Source organism: Betta splendens, chromosome 5 (genome assembly GCF_900634795.4).
Source record: "Betta splendens chromosome 5, fBetSpl5.4, whole genome shotgun sequence".
Classification (NCBI taxonomy): domain Eukaryota; kingdom Metazoa; phylum Chordata; class Actinopteri; order Anabantiformes; family Osphronemidae; genus Betta; species Betta splendens.
The window spans coordinates 1,795,000-1,819,709 of record NC_040885.2 but is presented as its reverse complement, the minus strand read 5'-3'; the positions used below and the strand labels follow the sequence as shown (position 1 = coordinate 1,819,709).

The 24,710-nt window shown below is 46.0% G+C and overlaps 3 protein-coding genes across 6 annotated transcripts; 1 reads left to right on the top strand and 2 right to left on the bottom strand.

Moving 5' to 3' along the window:
* Window positions 1-2: 2 nt before the first annotated feature.
* Window positions 3-12,523, top strand: myh7ba (myosin, heavy chain 7B, cardiac muscle, beta a). Of its 3 annotated transcripts, XM_029150094.2 has the most exons (43): window positions 3-83; window positions 359-511; window positions 1,005-1,108; window positions 1,192-1,335; window positions 1,540-1,696; window positions 1,782-1,809; window positions 2,015-2,111; window positions 2,653-2,676; window positions 2,790-2,882; window positions 2,991-3,054; window positions 3,130-3,228; window positions 3,311-3,414; window positions 3,505-3,643; window positions 3,735-3,853; window positions 4,119-4,268; window positions 4,439-4,609; window positions 4,686-4,865; window positions 4,944-5,076; window positions 5,159-5,235; window positions 5,539-5,626; window positions 5,716-5,833; window positions 5,912-6,035; window positions 6,111-6,247; window positions 7,323-7,578; window positions 7,672-7,914; window positions 8,024-8,200; window positions 8,279-8,424; window positions 8,511-8,601; window positions 8,671-9,060; window positions 9,135-9,261; window positions 9,341-9,459; window positions 9,549-9,745; window positions 9,819-10,002; window positions 10,084-10,249; window positions 10,334-10,458; window positions 10,539-10,654; window positions 10,736-10,928; window positions 11,002-11,205; window positions 11,317-11,442; window positions 11,528-11,698; window positions 11,788-12,060; window positions 12,138-12,272; window positions 12,421-12,523. In XM_029150094.2, the coding sequence occupies exons 2-43, from the start codon at window positions 415-417 to the stop codon at window positions 12,430-12,432; spliced, it is 5,898 nt and encodes a 1,965-aa protein (XP_029005927.1). In that variant the 5' UTR covers window positions 3-83; window positions 359-414; the 3' UTR covers window positions 12,433-12,523. The 3 variants fall into 3 exon arrangements, with proteins under 3 accessions (XP_029005927.1, XP_029005928.1, XP_029005929.1); XM_029150095.3 differs by lacking the exons at window positions 3-83; window positions 12,421-12,523 and having other exon boundaries at window positions 100-511; window positions 11,788-11,892; window positions 11,965-12,060; window positions 12,138-12,400; XM_029150096.3 differs by lacking the exons at window positions 3-83; window positions 359-511; window positions 1,005-1,108; window positions 1,192-1,335; window positions 2,015-2,111 and having other exon boundaries at window positions 1,609-1,696.
* A 54-nt stretch (window positions 12,524-12,577) lies between these two features.
* trpc4apa (transient receptor potential cation channel, subfamily C, member 4 associated protein a) lies at window positions 12,578-21,238 on the bottom strand. Its single transcript, XM_029150097.3, has 18 exons — window positions 21,059-21,238; window positions 19,736-19,864; window positions 19,535-19,651; window positions 19,317-19,374; window positions 19,168-19,223; window positions 18,916-19,044; window positions 18,419-18,620; window positions 18,145-18,330; window positions 17,913-18,055; window positions 17,704-17,835; window positions 17,550-17,608; window positions 17,293-17,478; window positions 17,118-17,208; window positions 16,863-17,003; window positions 16,282-16,393; window positions 15,883-15,995; window positions 15,500-15,706; window positions 12,578-15,134 (listed from the first exon to the last, which is right to left on the bottom strand). The coding sequence occupies exons 1-18, from the start codon at window positions 21,182-21,184 to the stop codon at window positions 14,997-14,999; spliced, it is 2,325 nt and encodes a 774-aa protein (XP_029005930.1). The 5' UTR covers window positions 21,185-21,238; the 3' UTR covers window positions 12,578-14,996.
* Window positions 21,239-21,301: 63 nt separating this feature from the next.
* On the bottom strand, window positions 21,302-24,556 carry sla2a (Src like adaptor 2a). 2 transcript variants are annotated; one of them, XM_055508685.1, is made up of 8 exons: window positions 24,147-24,556; window positions 23,510-23,615; window positions 23,319-23,418; window positions 23,147-23,233; window positions 22,693-22,796; window positions 22,321-22,473; window positions 22,109-22,238; window positions 21,302-21,818 (listed from the first exon to the last, which is right to left on the bottom strand). In XM_055508685.1, the coding sequence occupies exons 2-8, from the start codon at window positions 23,580-23,582 to the stop codon at window positions 21,695-21,697; spliced, it is 771 nt and encodes a 256-aa protein (XP_055364660.1). In that variant the 5' UTR covers window positions 23,583-23,615; window positions 24,147-24,556; the 3' UTR covers window positions 21,302-21,694. The 2 variants fall into 2 exon arrangements, with proteins under 2 accessions (XP_055364660.1, XP_029005931.1); XM_029150098.3 differs by having other exon boundaries at window positions 23,510-23,621; window positions 24,147-24,548.
* Window positions 24,557-24,710: the final 154 nt, after the last annotated feature.

Sequence of the window (24,710 nt, the reverse complement as noted above, 5' to 3'; positions counted from 1 at the left end):
AAGCAGGGCACATCCCACCAAGCCGTCATTTCGTTGTGGTCGTCCTGAGGTCAGTGGACAACGTGGGCCGTTATTTTTTATTGGTAGGTTGAACACTGCGCATTTTACGCGCGGCTCCGTCGCATTCTGAAACGCCTCGCAGAGCGCTGGCCGCATTTATAGGCGTAAAGTTACGCTCTTTACTTTGACTGACAGCCGTCAGTGAATACGAGTTAGGTTTCTTGTGCTTTTGCGCTCGTTCGGAGGCCGGGGATTCTTTGCGCACAAATCATTGTTTCCATCTAGGATCGAGGAAACACGAGTAGCTGTAACATATCGAGAGCTACTGACCCTAACGCTCACTTTGTCTTCTCACAAGAGGAATCCCGCAACTCGTCTGCGTCGGATTCGGGGGCCCAGCAACGAGCTGCCAGTATGTCGCGCTTTGACATGAGAGAGTTCGGGGAGGCGGCGCCGTTTTTGCGCAAATCTGAGCTGGAGCTGCTGACGAAGCACACGGTGGCTTTTGACGGTAGGACGTCAAAGAACGGAGCCTTACAGGGCAATTCACGTTAATAACATAATACATTACTATTAATATTAGAAACTTTAGTAAATGTTTTAAATGTGATATAAAGGCTTTTTAATCAGCTGTTACAAAGGTTAAATACGCAAATTAATTAGGTTACAAATTCAATTGCAATTCTAAATATTGCTAGAACTTTAATATTGTGAAAAAAATAATGAAGAATATGTTTTATGTAGATAAATACGCATACAAAACAGTTTCACACCATATAATGTTTTAATTTGAACACCACACATAGCCACAGTGGACTAAAAGTTTATAACTGTAACAAAATTGTTAACACAAGTTTTTGTCATTTAGGCTTATTTATATATTTTGTTAATTATTATTATTATTCATTATTATTATAATTCTAATATAATAGTCTACAGGCTTTGTTGCGCTTCGCAGTTTTCTATCAGCTCGTGACTAAATACACCTGTTGCTCTCTTGTCAGGTAAGAAACGGGCCTGGGTCCCTGATGATAAAGAGGCGTACATCGAGATCGAAATCAAGGAGCTCAAGGGTGACAAAGTCATTGTTGAGACCAAAGACGGGAAGGTGAGTCACTGTCGCGGACTAAAACCTAACCGTAACGTTTAGCCGTTCGCTCTCCTCATACGCGCGCGCGCCTCCGTCGTCAGACTTTGACGGTGAAGGACGGCGACATCCAGCAGATGAATCCCCCCAAGTATGACATGATCGAAGACATGGCCATGCTGACGCACCTCAACGAGGCCTCGGTGCTGCAGAACCTGCGCCGGCGCTACGCTGCCTGGATGATATACGTGAGTGTCCCTTTACGGACTGGATGCCCACGTTTATGTTTCCATGCGCCCGTTAAAGACATAATGACTGGGATTAAATGACTGCGTCCAGTAATTCAATGCGGGTGAACTGCGAGCTTGAGAAATGACAATCCGCCTGTAGCAGAACTAATCCCCTTGGTTTTAAGCGACGGATCAAAGCGGGTTCGTGTTATTGCGCCTCAGACCTACTCGGGCCTCTTCTGTGTCACGGTGAATCCCTACAAATGGCTCCCCGTCTACACCGCGCCGGTGGTGGCCGCCTACAAAGGCAAGCGGCGCTCCGAGGCGCCGCCGCACATCTACTCCATCGCTGACAACGCCTACAACGACATGCTGCGCAGTGAGTTCTGAATGGAAACAAACGCACCGGTAGCGCGCAACAAGTGCACAAATGTAAAAACTTGTATTTGCGCTCACTTTTCCAGATCGAGAGAATCAGTCCATGCTCATCACGTGAGTAACTGTGTCCTAATTACTTGACTTAAAGTATTTAAGTGACATAAAGTTTTTTTTCCTTTTTTTTAAGCTTTTTCTTTTGCTAAAATATTTTACTCTCTCTTTTTCTTTTTCTTGCTTCTGTTTAGTAAAATGGTTGTTTTCCACTACCAGTTTAGTGAACAGCTTTCACTGTACTTTGTCATTTTTCACACTCCTATAGCGGAGAATCCGGTGCTGGCAAAACTGTCAACACGAAACGTGTCATTCAGTATTTTGCCATTGTGGCAGCTCTTGGGGAAACGTCTGCCAAAAAAGGAGTAAGGCCGAACAGGCAACCTGTATTTTTGTTTCCCACCTCCCCCTTTTTAAAGCTTTTTTGCTGTATTTTTTTCATTTTCCTCTTGTTTTTGGCCCCAGGAGTCCTTCAACGCTTCCCTTTAAAACCGCGTCCCTACATTTTCCTCACTCACTGTCACAGTGGTGAATGTGAGAACTGATTACATTCATGTCTGAGCCTTTACCCTCATGTGTTGTGCTGCCATTTCCAGCCACTCCACTTTGCTTCCTTGCTGTTTCGTTTCCTTTTTTGACCATTTTTTGTTTCTCTTTCCATGTAATTTTGGCTTCAAATCTTTTCTCTTATCTTTTGCTTTGCTTTGATTTTTGTTTTTTTGACTGTTTTGTTTCCTGCTCATTTTTCCTCCCTGTGTTCATCCTATAAATCACGGTGGTCATTAGTTTTTACCACAGCTTTAACAACCAGTTTCTAATTTTGTTGGTCCCCTTTGCTTGTGAAAGCATTGTAAATCACCCTGCAGAGATTTTACACTGAGGCTTCTCATTTTCTCTTTTTTGCAGCAAGGCCCTGCCACTAAAACAGGGGTAAGTGAGAGCTGCACACAGGATTAATGCAAATATTATTTAGTATTATTAATAATAATTATTATTATTAATTAATAATTATTAATAATGTATCTTTTTATTTCCACTTCCAGGGGACTCTGGAGGACCAGATCATCGAGGCTAATCCCGCCATGGAGGCCTTCGGTAACGCCAAAACGCTGAGGAACGACAACTCATCTCGTTTTGTAAGTACCTGTCAAATTCCTTATATTTGATACACTCTAAACACATTTAAATCCATTTCATCTTTATAATATATATTTTTTCCTGGTGCACTCTGTATTTTTCCAAAGGGCAAATTCATCAGGATCCACTTTGGCCCAACCGGCAAACTGGCCTCCGCTGATATTGATATCTGTAAGTTATTAACCACACGCTGTCTTTTAAAGCAATTGTTGTTTAATGTCTCATATTATCACCTCTGACTTTCAGATCTTCTGGAAAAATCCAGAGTGATCTTTCAGCAGCCGGGTGAGAGGAGCTACCACATATACTACCAGATCATGTCACAGAAGAAACCAGAGCTGTTAGGTTTGTGATTCCGGACACTTGAGATATTCTATTAATGCAGAACCGAGTGCAGGACTCATGATCTTCCTCTTCTTTCTTGCAGACATGCTGCTGGTGTCGTCCAACCCGTACGACTACCACTTCTGCTCCCAGGGAGTGACCACTGTGGAGAATCTGGATGACGGACAGGAGCTAATGGCGACCGATGTGAGAGCTTTTATCACCTATAGGAAGAGAAATCCAGCTGCATGCGAGGAGACGAGTCCGTGACATGACATCATCTTGCGCTCTTCACAGCACGCGATGGACATTCTTGGCTTTCTGCCAGATGAAAAGTATGGCTGCTATAAAATAGTCGGAGCCATCATGCACTTTGGAAACATGAAATTCAAGCAAAAGCAGCGCGAGGAGCAGGCAGAGGCCGACGGCACTGAAAGTAAGACCTGGTGCCTTAATGTTTGTCCGAGAAAAGACTGCAGGTTCGAGCTGCAGGCCGATGTGCAGATCTGATTTTGTTTGGTGTCCAGGTGCAGACAAGGCCTCCTACCTGATGGGAGTTAGCTCAGCCGACCTCATCAAAGGCCTCCTCCACCCCAGGGTGAAGGTCGGGAACGAATATGTGGTCAAAGGACAGAATGTTGAACAGGTAGGAAAATGTTTAGTTTAATGAGGCGTAAAATGAGGCGTAACTGGACACATAGGCAACACGGCAGAATCACATATGAAGTCGAGTCGTAAAAGGTTCAGGCATTCACTGCTCAGGGTCTTTTCATGACCAGTATACTGATGAGGCACAGCTTCCTGATCCTCAGTCGATCGATGCACATGCGGCCCAACGCGCACTAGAATCTGGTTTCTAAGCAACAGGGGCCACACATGTGACTGACAGCTCGTGTGTGTGGGTGTTGTAGGTTAACTATGCCGTCGGCGCTCTGGCCAAAGCTACATATGACCGCATGTTCAAGTGGCTGGTTGGACGCATCAACCGGACCCTGTACACGTCCCTGCCTCGCCAGTACTTCATAGGGGTCCTGGACATCGCCGGCTTTGAGATCTTTGAAGTAAGTTCGTCTGTGCTGCAAGTTGCCTGGATTGAAATGAATGGAGATAGAAGCGAAGGGTTGGTTCTGCTTACAGCTCGTTCTCTCCTCGCGTCGGTGAATTTGCAGTCTTGCAGGATGAACTCTGAATTGCGATTCCGCCCCTGAATCTCCTTTTGCTTTTGTTGCAGTTGAACAGCTTCGAGCAACTGTGCATCAATTTCACCAATGAAAAACTGCAACAGTTCTTCAACCACCACATGTTCATCCTGGAGCAGGAGGAATACAAGAGGGAGGGCATCGAATGGACCTTCATCGACTTCGGCCTGGACCTTCAAGCTTGCATTGACCTCATTGAAAAGGTACAAAAAAGGGCAAATTGAATCCAATCTAAGTTTTCAGGAGACATACTAAACTGAGATGCTGCTCGTCCTCCAGCCTCTGGGCATCATGTCCATCCTTGAAGAGGAGTGCATGTTCCCAAAGGCCACAGACATCAGCTTCAAAGCCAAGCTGTATGATAATCACCTTGGCAAGTCCCCTAATTTCCAAAAGCCACGGCCGGACAAGAAGCGCAAGTACGAGACCCATTTTGAGCTGGTGCACTACGCTGGAGTGGTACGTGTGTTCCTCCGAGGTGGAAAATGAAACACAATCGATTAAATTCACAATATCCGCCCACAATGCTTTTTTCAGGTCCCCTATAACATCATCGGGTGGCTGGACAAGAACAAGGACCCACTGAACGAGACGGTGGTGGTGTGTTTCCAAAAGTCCGCCAACAAGCTGTTAGCCTCGCTGTACGAAAATTACATCGGCTCGGACACAGGTACCGTGAACGGCATCGTACTAGAAAGATCCCAGCCCAGTTTAGGACGGTCCAACCAACGGGTCCGCTCATTACCTCACAGCGTCCGAACAAAAGACCGGGGCCAAAGAGAAGAGGAAGAAGGCAGCGTCGTTCCAGACCGTGTCTCAGCTTCATAAGGTGAGACTGACATCTCCACTAATGTGACCGTAGACAGAATCATAAACCACTGGTGGTTCCTTGAATGGTGGGAGCTGGTGCCGGTGCCGCTGGACGTTGGGGATGGAGACAGTTAAGACTTGCAGTGATGTTTAGGGCAATGATCACATGAACATCACTTTAAGTCTGTGCTGGCTCCTCTCTCATTGACACCAAGGGCAACGTGTGAAAGACGAGGTACTGTGGTATGAAATGTGCTGCGTGAAGGCTCTGCGCGTACGTGGTTCTGAGGTTCTGAGCGCGTCAACCTTTTTTATGATGCAGGAGAATCTGAACAAGCTGATGACCAACCTTCGCAGCACCCAGCCTCACTTTGTCCGCTGCATCATCCCCAACGAGACCAAGACTCCAGGTGCCGCTCAGAAGCCTCATCGCGACATAAGAGTTCATTAGATTATTATGGTTGAAGCAGTGGATTCGACTGAAAGCCTTTCTGTGCAGGGGTCATGGACGCGTTCATGGTGCTTCACCAGCTACGCTGCAACGGCGTGCTGGAAGGCATCAGGATCTGCAGAAAGGGCTTTCCCAACCGCATCTTCTACGCGGAGTTCAAGCAGCGGTAAGACGGACCTCAAGCTACTGTAAAAGGGACACGTTTGCTTACGTAGCAGTGGCTTTAACCCATTCGTCCGTTCAGCTATCGCATCCTGAACCCTCACGCCATCCCGGACGATACGTTCGTGGACAGCAGGAAAGCTGCCGAGAAGCTGCTGGCCTCCCTGGACATAGACCACAACCAGTACAGATTCGGACACACGAAGGTGGGAGGCAGCGGTGTGTGTGGAGTCAGATGTGCTAATAGATAGTGTAGACCTACGAGCCGCTCTTTTCTGTAGGTGTTCTTCAAAGCCGGCCTGCTGGGTCACTTAGAGGAGCTGAGGGACGAGCGCTTGGCCAAAGTCCTCACGCTGCTGCAGGCGGCCGCTCGCGGCAAAATCATGCGAATGGAGCTGTCGAAGATGACGGAACGGAAGTAAGAGGCCCCGACCTTCACTTTTTCACCATTCCCATTCCCGGTAAAGCATCTGAACCCCGCGGCTCGTGAAGGTGAAAACGTGAGCGCAGAGAAAACAAGCCTCCCGCCAGTTGCCGCTCTGACAGGTTCGGCAGCAACATGATCGGCCGCGAGCTTTTCAGCGCGTGACACTCTATACCTTAGTGTTCACTCCCTCGCTCTAATATGCGCGGCATGCAAGGGCAGTGTTTCGGCGTGTGTGAGGCGTGTGCGTGACCTTTTATGGTCACCGGGCATGTGGGTGGCTCCACCGCCAGTGAGTGACCTATCCCCCTCACACGCACACACACACTCGACCCTCGGGGGCCTCTAACCATTCTCTCCGTCCACTCTCTCTAAATGAAACAATGCTGCCGGTGTCCTCAGAGCCAGGTGGCGACATGTGTCAAGTGGCAGCTGCTTGGCCCTTCCCTAAAAATACAACCCCCGGCCCCCTCCCCGGTCGCCCGGTGGCCCCTGGCCCCTTTTGTCCGCGGCGCCTGTACTTCTAAGTGGGTGCATTGATGGGATATGTGGAGGGTGACGGAGGATTAAAGCTGACCATCGGACTGAGGGCTTTAGTTTCTAAATAAACACAGACGCTCACCTTTGAGAGGCACCCAGTAAAGAGTCATGTCAAAAACGCAGCAGCTCCCCACACACCCTCATTCGGTCACCTCCCGCCCCAAAGTTCACGCAAACACTTACAGGAAGTCCTTGACCATTCTGTTGGATCCATATTTAGGGCTGTGAGACACCATCAACCAGAGACACGGTGGACTCACTAGTAACCCTGATGATGGGCACAATTATGAAACATCTGAAGCAGCATCAAAGACAAAAAGAACAAATGTGCGTTTGCACTCAGATAGTGAAAAGTAAAGATGGGCTTAAAAGAATGAAGAAAATAAAGAGCAAAGGAGAAGGACAAAATGGGAGAGGATCCCAGTGATAATTATTTTTTTATCATTTTATATTGTGACCTGGAAGAATACACAGCATAACATGCCTCATGCCTCATCTCATTAATAATTCCATGCATGTCCGTTTTCAGGGAAGCGCTGATGATCATCCAGTGGAACATCCGGGCTTTCAATGCAGTCAAACACTGGCCTTGGATGAAGCTCTTCTTTAAAATCAAGCCTTTACTCAAGAGCGCCGCCACAGAGAAGGAACTCATCTCCTTAAAGGAGGAAATGTCCAAGCTGAAGGAGGCTCTGGAGAAATCCGAGGTCAAACGCAAAGAGCTGGAAGAGAGGCAGGTCAGCCTGACCCAAGAGAAGAATGACCTCTCTCTTCAGCTCCAGGCAGTAAGTGGCAACTCTCACACAGTTATAGATTTGGATTTTAGAACATTCATAGTAGTGAATGAATGCACTGGATTTCTCTAATCTGTCACACAGGAGCAGGATAATCTGGCAGATGCAGAGGAACGCTGTGACCTGCTCATCAAAACTAAGATCCAGCTGGAGGCGAAAGTAAAGGAACTCTTAGAGAGACTGGAGGATGAGGAGGAGATGAGCTCCAACCTGCTGGCAAAGAAACGTAAGCTTGAGGACGAGTGTGCCGAGCTGAAGAAGGACATAGACGATCTAGAGATCACCCTGGCCAAGGTGGAAAAGGAGAAACACGCCACGGAGAACAAGGTGAGAGCCACTGAAAATAAGACACACGAGTTTCCTCCAGAGGGCACTAAAAGGCCACTGTGCACGCAAGACGCAGTATTCCAATGTCTCGTCTTCCTCTGGCTCATAGGTGAAGAATATGATGGAGGAAATGTCAGCTCTGGATGAAACTATACTAAAGTTAACCAAAGAGAAGAAGGCTCTCCAAGAGGCTCACCAGCAGACTCTGGATGACCTGCAGGCAGAGGAAGACAAAGTCAACACTCTGACCAAGGCAAAGGCAAAGCTGGAGCAACAAGTAGATGATGTAAGTGTTAATTAAAGCAAATATGAATGTAATTTAGTTTAGTATATTATGATAAAGGTACATTTTAATGTCAATCAGCTGGAGGGCTCCCTGGAACAAGAGAAGAAGCTGCGTATGGACCTGGAACGGGTCAGACGCAAGCTGGAGGGAGACCTGAAACTCTCCTTGGAGTCTGTCATGGACCTAGAGAATGACAAGCAGCAACTTGAGGAGAAGATGAAAAAGTATGTATTCACAGAAAAAGGTCATCTTCACTTTAAAGCTATGGAGAAGACACGATTAACAATCAACACCATTTCTATTTCATAAGGAAAGACTTTGAAATGAATCAGATGAGCACAAGGATCGAAGATGAGCAGGCCGCGGTCAATCAGCTCCAGAAAAAAATTAAAGAGCTGCAGGTTAGTGGCTAAAGCAGGTGTGGAACTTTGGGACTCTTGGCAAAATAAGCAACCGCCGTCGTCCTCCAGGCTCGTACAGAGGAGCTGGAGGAGGAGCTGGAGGCCGACCGGGCGTGCAGGGCAAAGGTGGAGAAGCAGCGTGGCGACGTGGCCCGCGAGCTGGAGGAGCTGAGCGAGCGCCTGGAGGAGGCCGGCGGCGCCACCTCCGCCCAGATCGAGATCAACAAGAAGAGGGAGGCCGACTTTCTGAAGCTGCGGCGGGACCTGGAGGAGGCCATGCTGCACCACGAGGCCACGACGGCCGCCCTGAGGAAGAAGCACGCCGACAGCGTGGCGGAGCTGAGCGAGCAGATCGACAGCCTGCAGAGAGTCAAGCAGAAGCTGGAGAAGGAGAGGAGCGAGGCCAAGATGGAGGCCGATGACCTGGCCTCCACGGTGGAGCAGCTTTCCAAGAGCAAGGTGCACGGAGAGCATGGGCAACTAATGCACCAAGAGATCTCACTTGACTTAATATGGGGTCTCTTTGTTGGCAGGCCACTTTGGAGAAGACGTGTCGCATGTATGAAGACCAGATGAGCGAAACCAAGACCAAGAGCGAGGAGCTTCAGCGGCAGCTCAACGAGGCGAACACCCAAAGGGCCAGAGCTCAGGCTGAGAGCGGTGAGTGCAGCACCTTCCATTGCATTAGTGGGAAGCCTTTCACAGACTGGTTGGTTAAACAGTAGCTTTTCCTCTTCAGCCGAGGTGGGCAGGAAGCTCGAGGAGCGAGAGTCCACGGTCTCCCAGCTCCAGCGGGCCAAGACCTCCTTCAGCCAGAACGTCGAGGAGCTCAAGAAGCAGCTGGAGGAGGAGAACAAGGTCAGTCACTGGTGATCATGGAGAGGATTCGTTTCCAGCTCAGCCAGGTCACCTCACTCCTCCCCTTCTTTTGTCACCGGTCTCTACAGTCAAAGAATGCGCTGGCCCACGCTCTGCAGTCGTCCAGACACGACTGCGATCTCCTAAGAGAGCAGTACGATGAGGAGCAGGAGGCCAAGGCCGAGCTGCAGAGGGCTCTGTCCAAGGCCAACGTGGAGGTGGCTCAGTGGAGGACCAAGTATGAAACTGACGCCATCCAGAGGACAGAGGAGCTGGAGGAGGCCAAGTAAGTGTGGGTACCAACACCAACACAAACTGATGCTACGGCATGAGCCACTAATTCCTTTGGGTTCCATCAGGAAGAAGCTGGTGACAAGGTTGCAGGAGGCTGAAGAGACGATGGAGGCGTCCAATGCCAAGTGCTCCTCCCTGGAAAAAACCAAGCACCGTCTCCAGACAGAAATTGAGGATTTGGTCATTGACCTGGAGCGCGCCAATGCTGCAGCTGCTGCACTGGACAAAAAGCAACGCAACTTTGATAAGGTACGGCTGGAAGAGGGTTGCGTGCTCCTCTTCGAACACAGCCGTCGTAACTAATGTTGGGATCGGTTCCGTTTCTTCCAGGTGCTGTCTGAGTGGAAGCAGAAGTATGAAGAGTGTCAGTGCGAACTCGAGACCTCCCAGAAAGAGTCGCGCTGCCTGAGCACGGAGCTCTTCAAGCTGAAGAACTCCTACGAGGAGACCCTGGACCATCTGGAGACCATCAAGAGAGAGAACAAGAACCTCCAAGGTATCGTACATGCAGATGTCAGGAACAGGTGGAGGTCGACGGTTGCTTCAGGCACATCAACTTCTTTCCATCTCTGCTCCCCAGAGGAGATCGCTGACCTGTCTGATCAAATCAGTCAGGGAGCGAAGACCATCCACGAGCTGGAGAAGATGAAGAAGGGGCTGGAAACCGAGAAGAGCGAGATCCAAGTTGCATTAGAGGAAGCGGAAGTGAGTGGTTTGCTGGGTCGTCTCATGCTCTTCCTCTTTGGGACACGTCCGACCATACGGCTCCTGTGTCTGTGTGTCAGGGCGCCCTGGAGCACGAGGAGAGCAAAACGCTCCGCATCCAGCTGGAGCTGAACCAGATCAAGGCAGACGTGGACAGGAAGTTGGCGGAGAAGGATGAGGAAATCGACAACCTTCGGTAGAGTTGTTTGCACCACGACGGATGTGTACTTGCTCTCCACAGTTTGCTGAACCTTCTACCCGTTTATCGCACCCGCAGCCGAAACCACCAGCGGACACTGGAGTCTATGCAGGCCACCTTGGATGCCGAGGCCAAGTCTCGCAACGAGGCAGTGCGCCTGAGGAAGAAGATGGAGGGCGACCTTAATGAGATGGAGGTGCAGCTGAACCATGCCAACAGACAGGCCGCGGAGTCCCAGAAGCTGCTGAGAAACCTGCAGATCCAGCTCAAAGTGAGTCCGTCCAGCGGAAAAAGCGCTGCGACTTTGTCTGGCTAGTCTCTCATGTGACGAAACCTTTCTCCAGGACGTTCAGCTGGAGCTGGACGAGACCGTTCATCAAAACGAGGAGCTGAAGGAGCAGCTGGCCGTGACCGAGCGCAGGAACAACCTGCTGGCCGCGGAGGTGGAGGAGCTCAGGGGCCTGCTGGAGCAGAACGACCGCTCGCGCAAGCTAGCGGAGCACGAGCTGCTTGAAGCCACCGAGAGGGTCAATCTGTTGCACTCTCAGGTAGACGGTTACATCTACATCTGGACTGCAGTGCACGTGCACCACTAAACTAGCTCACCTTGTGGCTGTCAGCTAAAGTAACCGGACTCTTTCCTCGACCTCTTTCTCCAGAACACTGGGCTGATTAACCAGAAAAAGAAGCTGGAGAGTGATCTGTCCATGTTGTCGAATGAGGTGGACGATGCTGTGCAGGAGTGCCGCAATGCAGAGGAGAAGGCCAAAAAGGCCATCACTGACGTACGACACCAGGGACACAAAGCTCACATTAGCAGCTAACCCAAAGTCAACCTTCATAGAGCTCCTGCTTATGTTGCATGTATAGGCGGCCATGATGGCAGAGGAGCTGAAGAAGGAGCAGGACACCAGTGCACATCTGGAGCGCATGAAGAAGAATATGGAGCAGACCATAAAGGATCTGCAGATGCGTCTGGACGAGGCTGAGCAGATTGCCCTCAAAGGTGGCAAAAAGCAGGTTCAAAAGCTGGAGGCCAGGGTGAGAGACATTCAATCACAGCATATGTAGTCAATGACCCACCTGATGATCCTGGCAGCTTGTAACGGTCGATGTGCCGCCCTGTTCAGGTCAAAGAACTGGAGAACGAACTGGACTCTGAGCAGAAGAAGAGCCAGGAGTATCAGAAAGGAGTGCGCAAGTATGAGAGGAGAATCAAAGAGCTCTCCTATCAGGTAAGTCACTGCTGCAGCTGCTGCTGGATCCAGAGTCTGAAGAAAAAGGCCTCACTCTGCTGCTTCACGCAGGCCGAGGAGGACAAGAAGAACTTGGCTCGGCTGCAGGACCTCATCGATAAACTCCAGGCCAAGGTGAAAGGCTACAAAAGACAGGCCGAAGAAGCGGTGAGTTTGTTCACGGGAGTAAACCCTGCAGCGGAGGAGCCTGAGCTTTACTTTAACCCTGGCCGTCATCTCCGCAGGAGGAGCAGGCCAACACCAACCTGTCCAAGTACAGGAAGATACAGCACGAGCTCGACGACGCAGAGGAGCGGGCCGACATGGCCGAGTCGCAGGTCAACAAGCTCCGCATACGTACCCGCGACCAGGGAACCAAGGTTGGTAAATACATGGAATGAGGTTGACAGAGGCCTGACCAACCTGAGGAGAGCGGCATGTATTCCTCCGTTTAAGACCACCCTGCATCACTTTCTCACATCGTCCCTAGTGTTTGTGGTTGCTAATGAACTGTCTGATGTATTTCAGCTTGCTGAGTGATGCAGTGAGAACAAGAACGGTCAACCAGCTGCAACAGCTGCGATGGACTGTATGGACACGCCCAAATAAAAGCTACAACATTTAAACACTATTGGAATTCTCTTTTTTTTCCCATTCTGAATAGGTGATAAAGACAAATGCAAAAGAGGCTCTAAAGAAGACTTTATTATTTTTTTGACAAACAGCTGTTAAATAAGGAAAATTAAGTGTACCAGCATTAGAGGATTAACACGAGGGTGAGGATTGGCTACAGAAGTGCTTGAATGTGAAAACATGACTTTTTATTCCTGCTCTGGTCGAACAGATAACAAGAGATTAAGACTCAAGTGTCCAGAGGTGGATTTGTTACACGACCATAAGAGTTTCTGTACGACTTATTCAATGACAATTTACATTTACAGTTACCTAAACTGAATTAATGGTATTGACCTGATGATATCACACCCTTTTATCTATGGTCACAATCATTTTAATCCTTTTCAACATTTGATCCTGATGATTTGAGATACAATCATATGTGATGAAAAGAAAAAAGCACCACATGGTCTGAGTTTTGCATGTGCTGTAAATAAAACCCATAATATCCTCATCATACCACACATTACACACAACTACAGGCAAACGTCCATGTGTCATATTCAACACTGCAGCATGTTCTTGGCCAAGAGGACAACACTGTACTTCTTCCTAAGCAAATCCACGGCCTTCCAGGAGCATCACACCACATACTATGTAACTATTAGAAAACAATTGCTTTGTGCATCCTGTTAAGGGAAAACTCAGACGCTCATATTATAAAGCTAGAGGGGTCAAAGGGCATCACCTACAGTTCTTTAACTTGGTCTGTCAAGAAATGGTTCAGATTAATCCTAATACACAGTCAGTGCTAAGGATCTAATACCACTGCAGGTACAGCCTGATAATTATTTTTTAAGAAACTATAGTTATTTCAGGCATCCAGTAAATTGATGAAGAATTTGTAAGAGAAGCACTTATAAAGTGAACTTGCAATAACTTCACGCAAAGCACTAATATGTGCACACTCAGAGATTTAAGACATGCTGAACGAAAGCTAGAAGATAAGGAAACAGTTCTGGCTAATTAGCAACAAAAAGGCTTCAGAAGTGTGTTTGCATTACCTAGGATGCATTAGCACTAGCAACCAATAAGAACAAGGGCCCAAATGTAGAAATGCCCTTATACAATCACGTCAACACACCACTTTTGACATGCTGGGAATAAATCTGTACACGCGTTAGAAGTGGTTTGATCTGACTGGTGTCAGGACAAGTATGAGGTAGCTCATTTATTTGAACTTCTCTTGGGGCGCCTCAGTTTAAGACAACTGTTTGAGTTACCATCCCTCCCACCCACAGAACAGCACATTTGGGCCATGGACACATCAACGCAGCAAAGAATCGCCAAGAAAATATAGAATTAAAAAAAAAAAGCAAAACGATTGTCATTCCCAGTTTAGAGCTCTTCAGAAAACACAGGTGAAAGAGAAAGAGACTTTGAAATATGATCACGGTGCTGATCCTTAAAACAAACTGAGGAGTGTTAGAATGAAATTAATATATTAACACTAGAGCCTGCATAGTTTATTCTCTTCCCAGAACATCTCACAAAATGGATACAAATGCTGTTACAAAACAATATTTTAATCAACAAATGTGTTAAAATATAATAAACAATAAAACAATGTAATCTGTGCAATGTTTTATTCTACAGTTCAACAGCTAAAAGTCACTGTTTTAACAAGACAAAAAAAAATAAATCAGCAAAAAGACCTGAAAGAGAGACCGAGTCTGTGGGTGAAGCCATTGAAGCCACAATAAAGTAGAAGGTTTCAGGTGAGAGGAGCCCTGTGTGATTCGTGAAACGTGTCAGCCACTCCTCAACCTAGATAAATATGAGCCAAATAGAGCCAGAACGCACCGACCAACAGTAGCCACCTAGTAAAACAGACCCACATGTTGGTTAAATGAAAATAACTTTCATTGAGAAGCCCCCCTGCGACAGCTCCACAGGTCAGGCAGTGGAGCGGCATGGACTGAGAGCGTGTAGGTAGTGGGAGAGTGAGGCTGCTGACCCATAGCAACCCTGTGACCACTGGCACACACATCAGGGTGTCATTGTAAACAATGGCCATTTTTTAAAGTCCATGTGAAAAGTACCCCCCCATCATATAATTTGTTTACATACAGATTTATCATATACTTTTGTATAGGGTATAAAAATGTTCTATGTAAATTTCACCTAAAGCAAGTAATAATCACAGTCCCTTAATTGTCTGTTATATGATGTGCGTGCTCTGGAGTGGGCATAGAGTTGGGGTTTTTTGTGTGAAGAGGAATAACTTAGAAGATGACAGGCTTACACCCCCCACCTCTGTACATCCTCCGTGCTAAACGTACAGTCAGCAAACAGACGACCCTTCACATCCAGGACACAGTCCAAGTTTTCTGGATGGCTCAGCTCAGGCGAGTCATCAACAGCTTCAGGTGTCCATGCTCCCTGCGACGCTCCGCCTTGTCCTACCCAGCGGGTGCACACGCTGGGGGTCAGTCTTCCAGCAGGTCTCTGTCCAGATCCATGAAGGGCTCATCAATGTAGCTCGCTATGGCACAAAGAGAAGTCCTGTCTGAGCCCAGAAGCACTGACACTGTCTCCTTCCAGTAGCTAAAGGGGATACAGGAACTCTGAGGAGGGAAACACAGAAGAAAGCAGTCAGTAACAATCTAAGGACAGGTTGTGGCAACAAAGGTTGTATGTAAATATGTTTGAAGTACATAAAATAAGGGCTTTTGTTTACTAATAACTGACATGTTTAGATAAGCATTTAAATAATAGATATTCAAATTAAATAATTTGAAGCAACCACAATTTCTCCTCTATTAAATCACAAAGTTGTTATGGCTAAGTGCAGTGCAGAGCAGCAGACATTCAGCAGTACCGAGCTTCATTCAGCTTTAGGTGTAGCAACACCTAAAAAATGCTTAATGGTGAATATGCAACACAAAGTGTTTCCTGAAGACTCAGCTTGGGGTAAAAGTGAGACGCTCACATTCTCCAGACAGGTGCTGTCCTTGTCCTTGTTGAGGTAGTGGCGCTGCCAGAAGCGCAGCAGGTTGTGGAAGTTGTTGAGCAGGCAACCCGGGTACTTTTCAGCACACTCCTTCTCCCGCAGGGCGTTAAGGTAGAAAGGCAGCTTGGCCTTTCTTCTGGCCAGCATCAAGATGACCAGACTAGTGTTCAAACAACTTACGTTCTCCTGGAGAGTCAAAGGTCACAAACAGAAGCCAGTCAAGACTGGAGTAACAATAACTATTATTATTATACATTTACACTAAAATGATCTTTACTACATTTGGTATTCATCAAAACAACATTTACTGAGAGATTGTATGTTTTTTTTTTAAATATGACAAAATGAAAATGAAACGAGACCTGTGTGAGAGTTTGTACGTTAATGATGTTTATCAGTCGGAAGAGGAAGGACAGCCTGTTCTCAACTCTGGCCATGTAGGACAGGAGGCAGCACTCAGAAAGTACCTCTACAACTAAGAAAAAAATGCAGGAGGTCAAGGTTTTCCTAATTCTTTGTGCTTCACTGACATTTGCTGACATGAGCCATCTCAGATACATTTTGTCAGCAAAGTGTGTCACTCTGTGCTTCCACAATTACTCAGATTTTACATATATATATGCAAAATACAGAAACAATTTGTTTGTATGGGTTTAAAACATCTAAATCTATTTAGTCCAACAATCAACCCACAAGACAAATTGATCAAACATGTGTTACTCCAACAGGTCAATAAGCATAAACCTTCCATGCTTGTCTACCTTTGACATCTTCTGTCTGGCTCTCAAAACGGTCCAGTGAAAGGACGATGCAGCGCACCAGCATGTTCGAGTCCACCAGAGAGCTGTTGATTTGCGTCAAAAATGTCTGAAACTACAGAAGACAAATATAGCATTTTGTACATTGTAACACAATACCCTGTAACAACACCATTAACAGCAATACCTTGAACTGACTGGTTCTTGTATGAACTTATCAGACTCTGATTTGGGGTCATTTTTTACAACATTTCTTTCAGTTGTTTTTGGGCGTTTGCTCATTCTGAATAATGTCTGGACAAAATGATCCCGTGGGTTTAATCTTTTGATTTCACATCTTTTCTGATGCAGATTTACTTGTTTGCTTTGTCCTGTTTCCTGACCAAATTGGACCAGCTTTGGCTTGTATAAAAGAGGAATTTATGGGCAAGTCAATACCTGCAAATAGGCCCTGTGTGTGCAAATCACACCTCTACCACTGTTGGTATGAGGGATTTCTGCTCACATGCTGAATTTGGTTTCGATATTGCGTTAGAAGCAGGTACTTCAGTACAGGAAAGGAGCAGTAGTAGCAGCGTACATACCTTCTCTGGTGTGTTGACATATTTGTTGAATCTTTTGAAGGCATCAATATTGAACTTCATGAGCTCTCCGAGCAGATCAAAGTAGCTCTGTAGGACATCTCTTGATGTACAGCCACTATCTATGATGCAGAACAGGATGTGCTACCACAAAGAAAACGAAAGATGGTAAGTGTGCATTCATTGACACAACGCAGCATATTTAAAAATTGTGTACAACGTAGCCATTGTGAGAGAAACAACTTGTGACTCTCCTACCTCTAGTAGTCCTCTCTTCAGGAGAAATATTTGGTCTGCATAGGAGGTAGCACCTCTGAGAAAACTTTCCACTGCCCTTGCCTGCCAGAACCTACAAACACAACAAGTCTATAAAAAGCAGAACTAGACAAAAATATATTTGTATCTCCCAAGTCAAAATCTGCACAATACCGACCTGAAGGACGAGTCTGGGGGCTCCCTCTTCATGACGGTGAGGAGGCGTGTGAGGAGGCCCTTCTTCCCATCACACACAAGGCTTCTGTCCGTGTTCACCAAAGCTTCCACTTCAGGGATGTTAGCCTTCATGGATATGGCACTAAGCTCATTTAGTTCCTGGCTGTTCAGTAGAAGGTACTTGTTCCTGAAACCCAGAAGCGTGTTGTAAATTAACTGATAACTTAACCCTGGGAAATTAAATTAGTGACTGCTTACTCATGATGATCACTGAAGCTCTGCAGTAGCCGCAAAAACTGGATTTTAAAAGATATTTCCTGCATAATGAAAATAAATACAGTGAGTGTTTGTTAAATAAAAGAAATTAAATTGCCCATTTTCAAATACAGTGTTCTTTATTCTAAGTTCATACTGGACTACAGTCGCAGTTCTCATTTTGCCCGTGCACCACATGATTTGAAGAGGTATATTTTCTCCAGATCAGCTTGTCGAAGAGATTATTAAGTCCTGGGATGAGGCGAAACTCAGCCAGCATCTTGTGGACCTGTGCAGAAAAAGCAGGGGTCAGTGACAGGAGGCTTGGTCTACTTGGACAGCATCTCCAGTGGAAACGTGGCGCACCTGATTCCTCTGTCGACCCATGAGGAGGACACACAGCACGTAGAGAACTTCCACCTTATACATGATCTCATGAACGATCTTCATGGACTGGGGCAGGCGGTGTCTCAAAGGGCTGGTGGTTAGGGAACTTTCATCGGATGACTCTGAGTGCAAAGAAAAAAATTCTATTTTAATCTAAATTCACATGGATTAAGAGAGTTGAACAACTAGTAGAACAAATGTCAAGTCACACCTGTACTGCTCTGTTCAGCCTCTTCAGAAGCCATCTGCATGAGAGCATCGAGCACTAGAGCATTGTCCAGCCATGTGTACCATTCTTCTAGCTCCTGCAAGAAGTTAGTTCCTGTGGCCTCAGACACCTTTCTAGTGGCCAGCTTACACAGCCGCTCAATAAAGCCAGGGATGTTGAGCAGGGTAACTTTTTGAAAAAAACATGTGATAAATTAAGTTACTGGCCAATGCTACTGTAATGAATATACTTTCTGTGTGTCCTCTACGCTACATACCCTGGTTGACCTCAGCCCTAGAAGGACTGGAATTGCGTTTCTGCTGCGCATTTTTAGCTAGTAACGTGTGCTTGTCATCATTTCCTACGTCAGGTTCTGAGATGGTGGCAGACAGGATGCGGCAGAAGTTAGCCAGTTGTTGCTGGTCAAAGCTCTGCACCAGACTTGACAAATTAGGGATGCCATCCAACTGGATCATCTCCTGAGAAACAAAAACACATTTAATTTGTTATTATGTTAAGGTCAATTAACAATAATTTTAGTGGAGCTTAAATCATAGCTAGAATTACTAGAAAAAATATATTATGGCCAGCATCCATTTCTATCTTTATTATTGTAGCAATAGTTATTTTTTAGAGAGGGTTATGTCACATTGATGATCTGATACTAAATATCTGAAACATGCAAACTGAAGTGACTTCATAGCACTTCATAGTCAGAACCATTAACAAGGTTTAATGTTCATCTACTGGTTTTAATCCAAGTGTAACACTGACCTTTTTGACTCCAAGAATATCTTCAATTAGAGTAGCAGTCTGAAGAAAGGTCTTCTTATTGGTCATCAGACTAAAGAGAAAGAGAACAAAGTCTTCCCTGGCTGCAAGGCTCTTAGTGACCCCTTCCATCTATGAATTTTAAAAAGAAAGTGTGTACAATAATTACGGTTTGTATTTCTGGAAGTTCAGATGCCATAAATCAACATCCAGACAGCCACGTCTGGATGACTGAGAATCTCCACAGACACTTACACATATACAACAGTTGTAGAGCACACTAAGGCAGTCCTTGACCAAGTCGTCGTTCACTGTTGGAACAGACACACAGACCATGTAATTGCCACAATATGTCATGAATTATTTTAGGGTTAAAAAATGCAAAGGAGGAAAGTCCAGCTTACTTTTAGGTTTTTTCTTCTGCATAGTAAGTGTGGGTCCCATCAGGATCTCCACAAGCAGCTGCAGGAAAACAAAGGGGTTTGTACAGTAAACAGGGAGCATATATACAAAGCCTCAGTAAGTTGTCCTACACACAACTTATGATTATTCGTGAGTAACAAACTTCAGTTCACGAAGTGAATAGTTAGAAAGCAAGAGTCAACACAAATGTTAAACTTACGTCAACTCCACCAAAAAGGTCAAAGGTGTATGTGTTAGGGAAGGTGGAATCCTGAGCAGTCTTCCTGTCCTCTGTGACATATGTCATGGCCTCCATGGAGATCTGCGATGATAATACCTGACAAAATATTATAACACAAAATTCATAAGCCAGCGGTAATTCACAGCCTCATTTCTGAAAGGACTAGTGCTATGTGACTACCTTAAGAAAGCTATGGGCATGGGAGAGGTCACTATTGGGTTGGCTGCTCTCGTAGAGCTTCTGCAGCAGAGTAGGGATGCCATGCCACTTGGCTCGTTTATCTCTCTCCAGGAGGAGGCCTGCTGGGAGCTACGACACACAACCAGAGGTAGATAGTGTTATAAACAAAGACAAGAGAATAGGAACGACTTGAGTGTTGCAACACAGACAAGTGAAACTAAAAAGAACATTCAGCTGATTGCTGATAAAACTAGAGTATAAAAGTAATCAAGGCACCCAGTGTTTTTCCCCAATTAGAGTGAAGTCTTGTGAGGTTTCCACTTAAGGTTTCATGGAAATGTTTCACAATAATGGGGTTTTATTCAACTAACACATTGAGGATTAATAGATCATGCATGAAGATCAGTCTACCCCAAGAATCAAATGGCAAAATTGTCCCTGCAATTGTAAAAATGTAAAATTCACAAAGGAGAAAAGCAGCTGAACAACGGCGCCTGGGTTCAACACTGCTACACACGAGTGATTATTGGTCCACTTTGTTACACACTTGTAATAATTATTAACACATCAAGTAACCAAACTATGAGAGAAACAATGCACACTGCGCAGCGACATGTGCTGACAGACTGCACACAACGTTGAACAGATACGTGTTGGCTAAATCAAAACAGCATGCGATTTCATTAGATCATAACCACCGGTGCAAATGTACCCAAAAGTTACAACTACCGCTAAGTGTCACCTTGTGTGGGAATAAAAATACACTTGCGAATATCAGCTTCTTTACACAGCTGTTGCGTTGGAGCCATTTAAGGAAACGATAGTTATTGTGTCGTTACGTAATCACCTGAGCTGCTCAGCTGGCTTAGCTAGCCAGCTAACGTTAGCCCACAGCTAACACTGGCAAACCTTACTGCTCCTGGTTAGCTGTGTGATTCTAGCGCTTCCCATAAGAAGGACATAGTGGCTTTCTAATAATATTAATGACGCAATGTACAGTCAAAACAGAACAAACGTCCACCTGAAAGCGTTTTAATGTCGTTGTTACTCTGGAGTGTAGCTAATGCTAGCTAAATTGGAGCTAACAACAAAAGATCCACTCGTTTCACTCACTTGAATTCCAAACGATGATTGAAATATGCACTTTTAAAAATGACCCACAATGTCGAAGCTAGCTGCGCAACCATAAGCTGACGAAGTCGAGCGACGCTGCATGTCCACTCAGGTCTCCAGAACAACGTCTTTATATTCGGGCTAACTTCCAACGCAAGTCGACCGAGTTTCGGCTGCTTTCACTGTCTAAACCCGCGTCGCTTCTCTTACCTGTGTCCCTCGGCTGTAACTCTGGCCAGAAATTTTACTGGCCGTTAACGTAGTGACAATATTGCCGTTGCAATTTCTCGGATTTCCTCTGGTACAAGGGGACTCGGACCCCACAAGCGTCGCCATTATTTCTTCTTCCTGAAGTGAAGCGCTCGGGCCGGAAGTGAAGGGCTTTGATCGTTTGGCGAAGGCAGCAAAGCGGCATCTGCTGGCAGAGCAGCAAACCAAGCGCGAGCCCGAAGGTTTGAAGATTTACGCGACATATTTTATTGGATTCCAATAGGATATCACTGTATAATTAACATAGAAAAGACTCACATATTATTACATTCAAATGGCCCAGTTAGGTTATAAATACAGAGATAAAGGCAGTCATCCAAACCAAGTTGAGTGACTTTTAGTTTTTAGCTCACAGCTCCTACTTGTGTCTTTCACACAGAAACAACGTGCTGCTGCCGATGTACAGTATGATATACAGCTTGTAGTGTGTCAGCCGTCCTGCCACCGCAGGTCCACGCCACAGACGACATCTTCTGGCGGCTTGTCTAAATTGCAGGGGAGGCAGGACGGTACTTGACCATCTTTGTGCCCTACGTCGTGCTTTTATTTCAGACTGATCTCCTGTTTTTTTTTTCATCAGGTGTCCCAGCTGTGATCGTTGCCTTCTGTCATTTGCAGGTAGGAGGTGATGGCGTCCCTCAGGCCCTCGCTCACCAGAGAGTTGTCCGACTCTGTTCGCTTCCTTCTGAAGATCACCGACCTGGAGGAGACAGCGGAAGGTGTGATTTATCATGAACCAGTGCTAAAATATTGCAATCTAGGTTTAAGTTACACCTTTTCATCTTTGTGAATAATTATTTATCATTTCTGGGAACATCCTGCTGCACACTCCCACACAAGCCTTACAAGCCAGCGTAATCACAGTCTTATCTCTCGCTGACTGTGCTCAACACTGAATCAGGTTTTTCAAAATAAAACGCCTGAATGGACATTTTCTGGGGCTCATGCATCAAATACTAGTCCCACACAGGACTAGACAGTCTTCCGCACCTGCTAATGTCCTTCCAGTTAAGGGTCGGCCTCCTAATAGCTGTAGGCACCGGCCTGGCCTCTCTAGCATTGTCCAAACCGTGGATGAAGCAAGGCGCTGTCAGCCGGCAGATCAATCCGTCTGCAACCTCTAGGTAAAAAGAAAGTGTTATAATATAGAAAATGTTGCTTTAAGCTATGGTGTAGACAGGTCATGAAGCATCAGTACAAACCTGAATAGTGTCCCACCAGGTCATGCAGGCAGGCGAAGGTAAGTCCTGGGGATATGTAGACCCAGCCATTTTGGAGGATTGTGATGCGGTAGTGCTTCACGCAGTCCAGGTACGAGGAGTTGGCTCTCTTCAGAATAGAAAGCGAGTAACAATCTGTGGACAGACACAGCAGTTAAACTGCAGCTCTTAATAATTAATCCCTGAACGTCAATGAACTTGCTAATAATCAATGTGAGATGTCTCTCTCGGGCAAAATGATCCAAAATGGAACTCTTGAAAAGAAACTATTTACACCCACTCCACATAGAATGCTATGACTCCTTTGACTTTAACGTGTAAATAAAAACCAGAAACGTGAGACTAGCCTCTGACCTCTGTTTGTCTCTGAGTCTCGGATGAGGAAGGCGCCGGTCTGGTTATTAGAGTGCATGAGCAGCTCCACGGCCTTCAACCTGCTGATGCCCGTGAACAGCCACCTAAAGGACACAGAAAGCGTCACGACTAAAGGGACAAAACAGTGTTGTCGTGCAGCCAATGTACGCGCGTTTTGATTTTAGCGCTGGAAAATCCACTGGAACGACATCAGAGTACATTCCCCACTGGAGGAGGAGTGAAACTACAGCAGGCAGGGGCGGACGTCATGCTACTCGACAGAATAGAAGTCTTGTTCCAAACATCTGTCTCCACTGAAATAAGGTTCACCTACACGGAACCCCCCCCCCCCCCCCCCCCCACACACACACACACACACACTTGCCAAGGAAACCCCCCTTTTTTCTCTTAGACAGTTCAGACTAATGAGACTCAACCGCATGCAGTGATGTACCTGCTTGTCACTTTGGCCGTGTAGTTGGTGGGAACATAGCTGTCGCGGCCCGTGGTCGAGGATCTCACCATCATAAAATCGCCATCACTGTCAGAGAAAACCAACTGGTGACTGATTGCACATGTCTAGATGGAAGCAAGGACGCAGGGGAGCCATGAACTAGATCACATACTCTGACATGACGGTGAGTCTCTCCCCCATACACATGGTTAAGTCGTTGGGACCAAACGATGGGTAGTCGTAGAGGGACACGATGATGCTTTCCTGGTTGGCTGCACAGAGAAAGACACAGAAGGTTAAAAATGATGAACTTATTCACTTAGCTATTATTTTGCATCTTGGCATTTTTAAGCTCTAACCTACATTCTATTTCCCGCTCAGGTGGATTCTCAAGGATTGTGAGGTTTGATCGACATCTGATGGGACAGGTGCCCATGTTCTTTGACTCCTTTCTTATGCGAAAGGTCTTCTGTTGCTGAAAGAGACGGTCATAATAAAAGCTTGTAATAGAGAGTATAGTGAAAACTGGCATATCTTCACTATAAAAGCGTCTTGATTTATTAAAAAAATAATAATTAATTAATTCAATGAAAACGCACATAGTGCTGCACACGATTTGTACCCTGGTAACAATGCCTTGATACAGGAAGGTGCTCAACCGCAGCAACAGTCACTGATATCCTGTGCTAAATTTCCATGCAAAACTTGCTTTTGAGGAGTGAAAGCTGGTTCAAATGTGACAGATTTAATTCTGAGGCAAACTACGATTTTGTTTAAATGTATGTTATTCATTCACAGACACTTAATAAAATATCTCACATCATCTATAACACACTGAAGTTATTTATTACAACAACTGATATTTCATACAAGTCAAACAATGAATCTAATTCTAAAGAAAATGAGATTTAAAAACAATAAGGAAAAAGCTGTGTCTGTCTATAGATCGTTACTCGCTTTCTATTCTGAAGAGGGCCAACTGCGAAGGTAGCAGACTCACCGTTTTACAATGTTGTTGTAATTGGTGAAAATGTGGCGCAGAAATGACAATTCTCCAGAAGCAGTGAACTATCAACTAGTAGATTCCAGTTGGTTCTCAGAATGGAAAGACGCTGGTGCTGAGGGCTGCTGATCAGTCAGAACGACCGCGTTCCCTCCTCCTCTGTGTTCTCATGAAGACCGCTGTTTTCGCAGCTGTTTATGGGGGCTGGCTGAAGACACACTGAAGTCTTCCTGTGCGATCCTTATGTATGTCACCCTGCTGCAGCTTCCTGTGACGCTCAGGGCCTCCATATCCTGACTCACAACAGATTCGTTGATGCTTCTGGCGCCGCTTGTGCATCACTTGTTTACGGAATGAACTGTGTGTCTACGTAAGCAGAGTTCTCACACACGCACACGCATACACACACACGCATACACACGCACACGCACCTTATGGTGTGATGGGGTTCAGAAGTAGTTACACAATTTCACAGTGGCTTTCAGATGAGATGGCTGCACTCTGATGTCTGCTGTATGGAAACACTTACCAAATTTCCATGTCAGCACTAAATGCATTCAT

Coding starts and splice junctions, on each gene's coding strand:
- sla2a (XM_055508685.1), bottom strand. CDS start 23,582: ATGGGCACCTGTCCCATCAGATGTCGATCAAACCTCACAATCCTTGAG. Junction 23,234..23,318: donor AGACTCACCGTCATGTCAGA/GTATGTGATCTA, acceptor TTTCTCTGACAG/TGATGGCGATTTTATGATGG. Junction 21,819..22,108: donor AACTGGAAGGACATTAGCAG/GTGCGGAAGACT, acceptor TGTCTCCTCCAG/GTCGGTGATCTTCAGAAGGA.
- trpc4apa (XM_029150097.3), bottom strand. CDS start 21,184: ATGGCGACGCTTGTGGGGTCCGAGTCCCCTTGTACCAGAGGAAATCCG. Junction 17,479..17,549: donor AGCTTCAGTGATCATCATGA/GTAAGCAGTCAC, acceptor TCTGGGTTTCAG/GAACAAGTACCTTCTACTGA. Junction 15,707..15,882: donor ACGTACAAACTCTCACACAG/GTCTCGTTTCAT, acceptor TTGACTCTCCAG/GAGAACGTAAGTTGTTTGAA.
- myh7ba (XM_029150094.2), top strand. CDS start 415: ATGTCGCGCTTTGACATGAGAGAGTTCGGGGAGGCGGCGCCGTTTTTG. Junction 3,644..3,734: donor AGAGGCCGACGGCACTGAAA/GTAAGACCTGGT, acceptor TTTGGTGTCCAG/GTGCAGACAAGGCCTCCTAC. Junction 10,250..10,333: donor AGAGAACAAGAACCTCCAAG/GTATCGTACATG, acceptor TCTGCTCCCCAG/AGGAGATCGCTGACCTGTCT.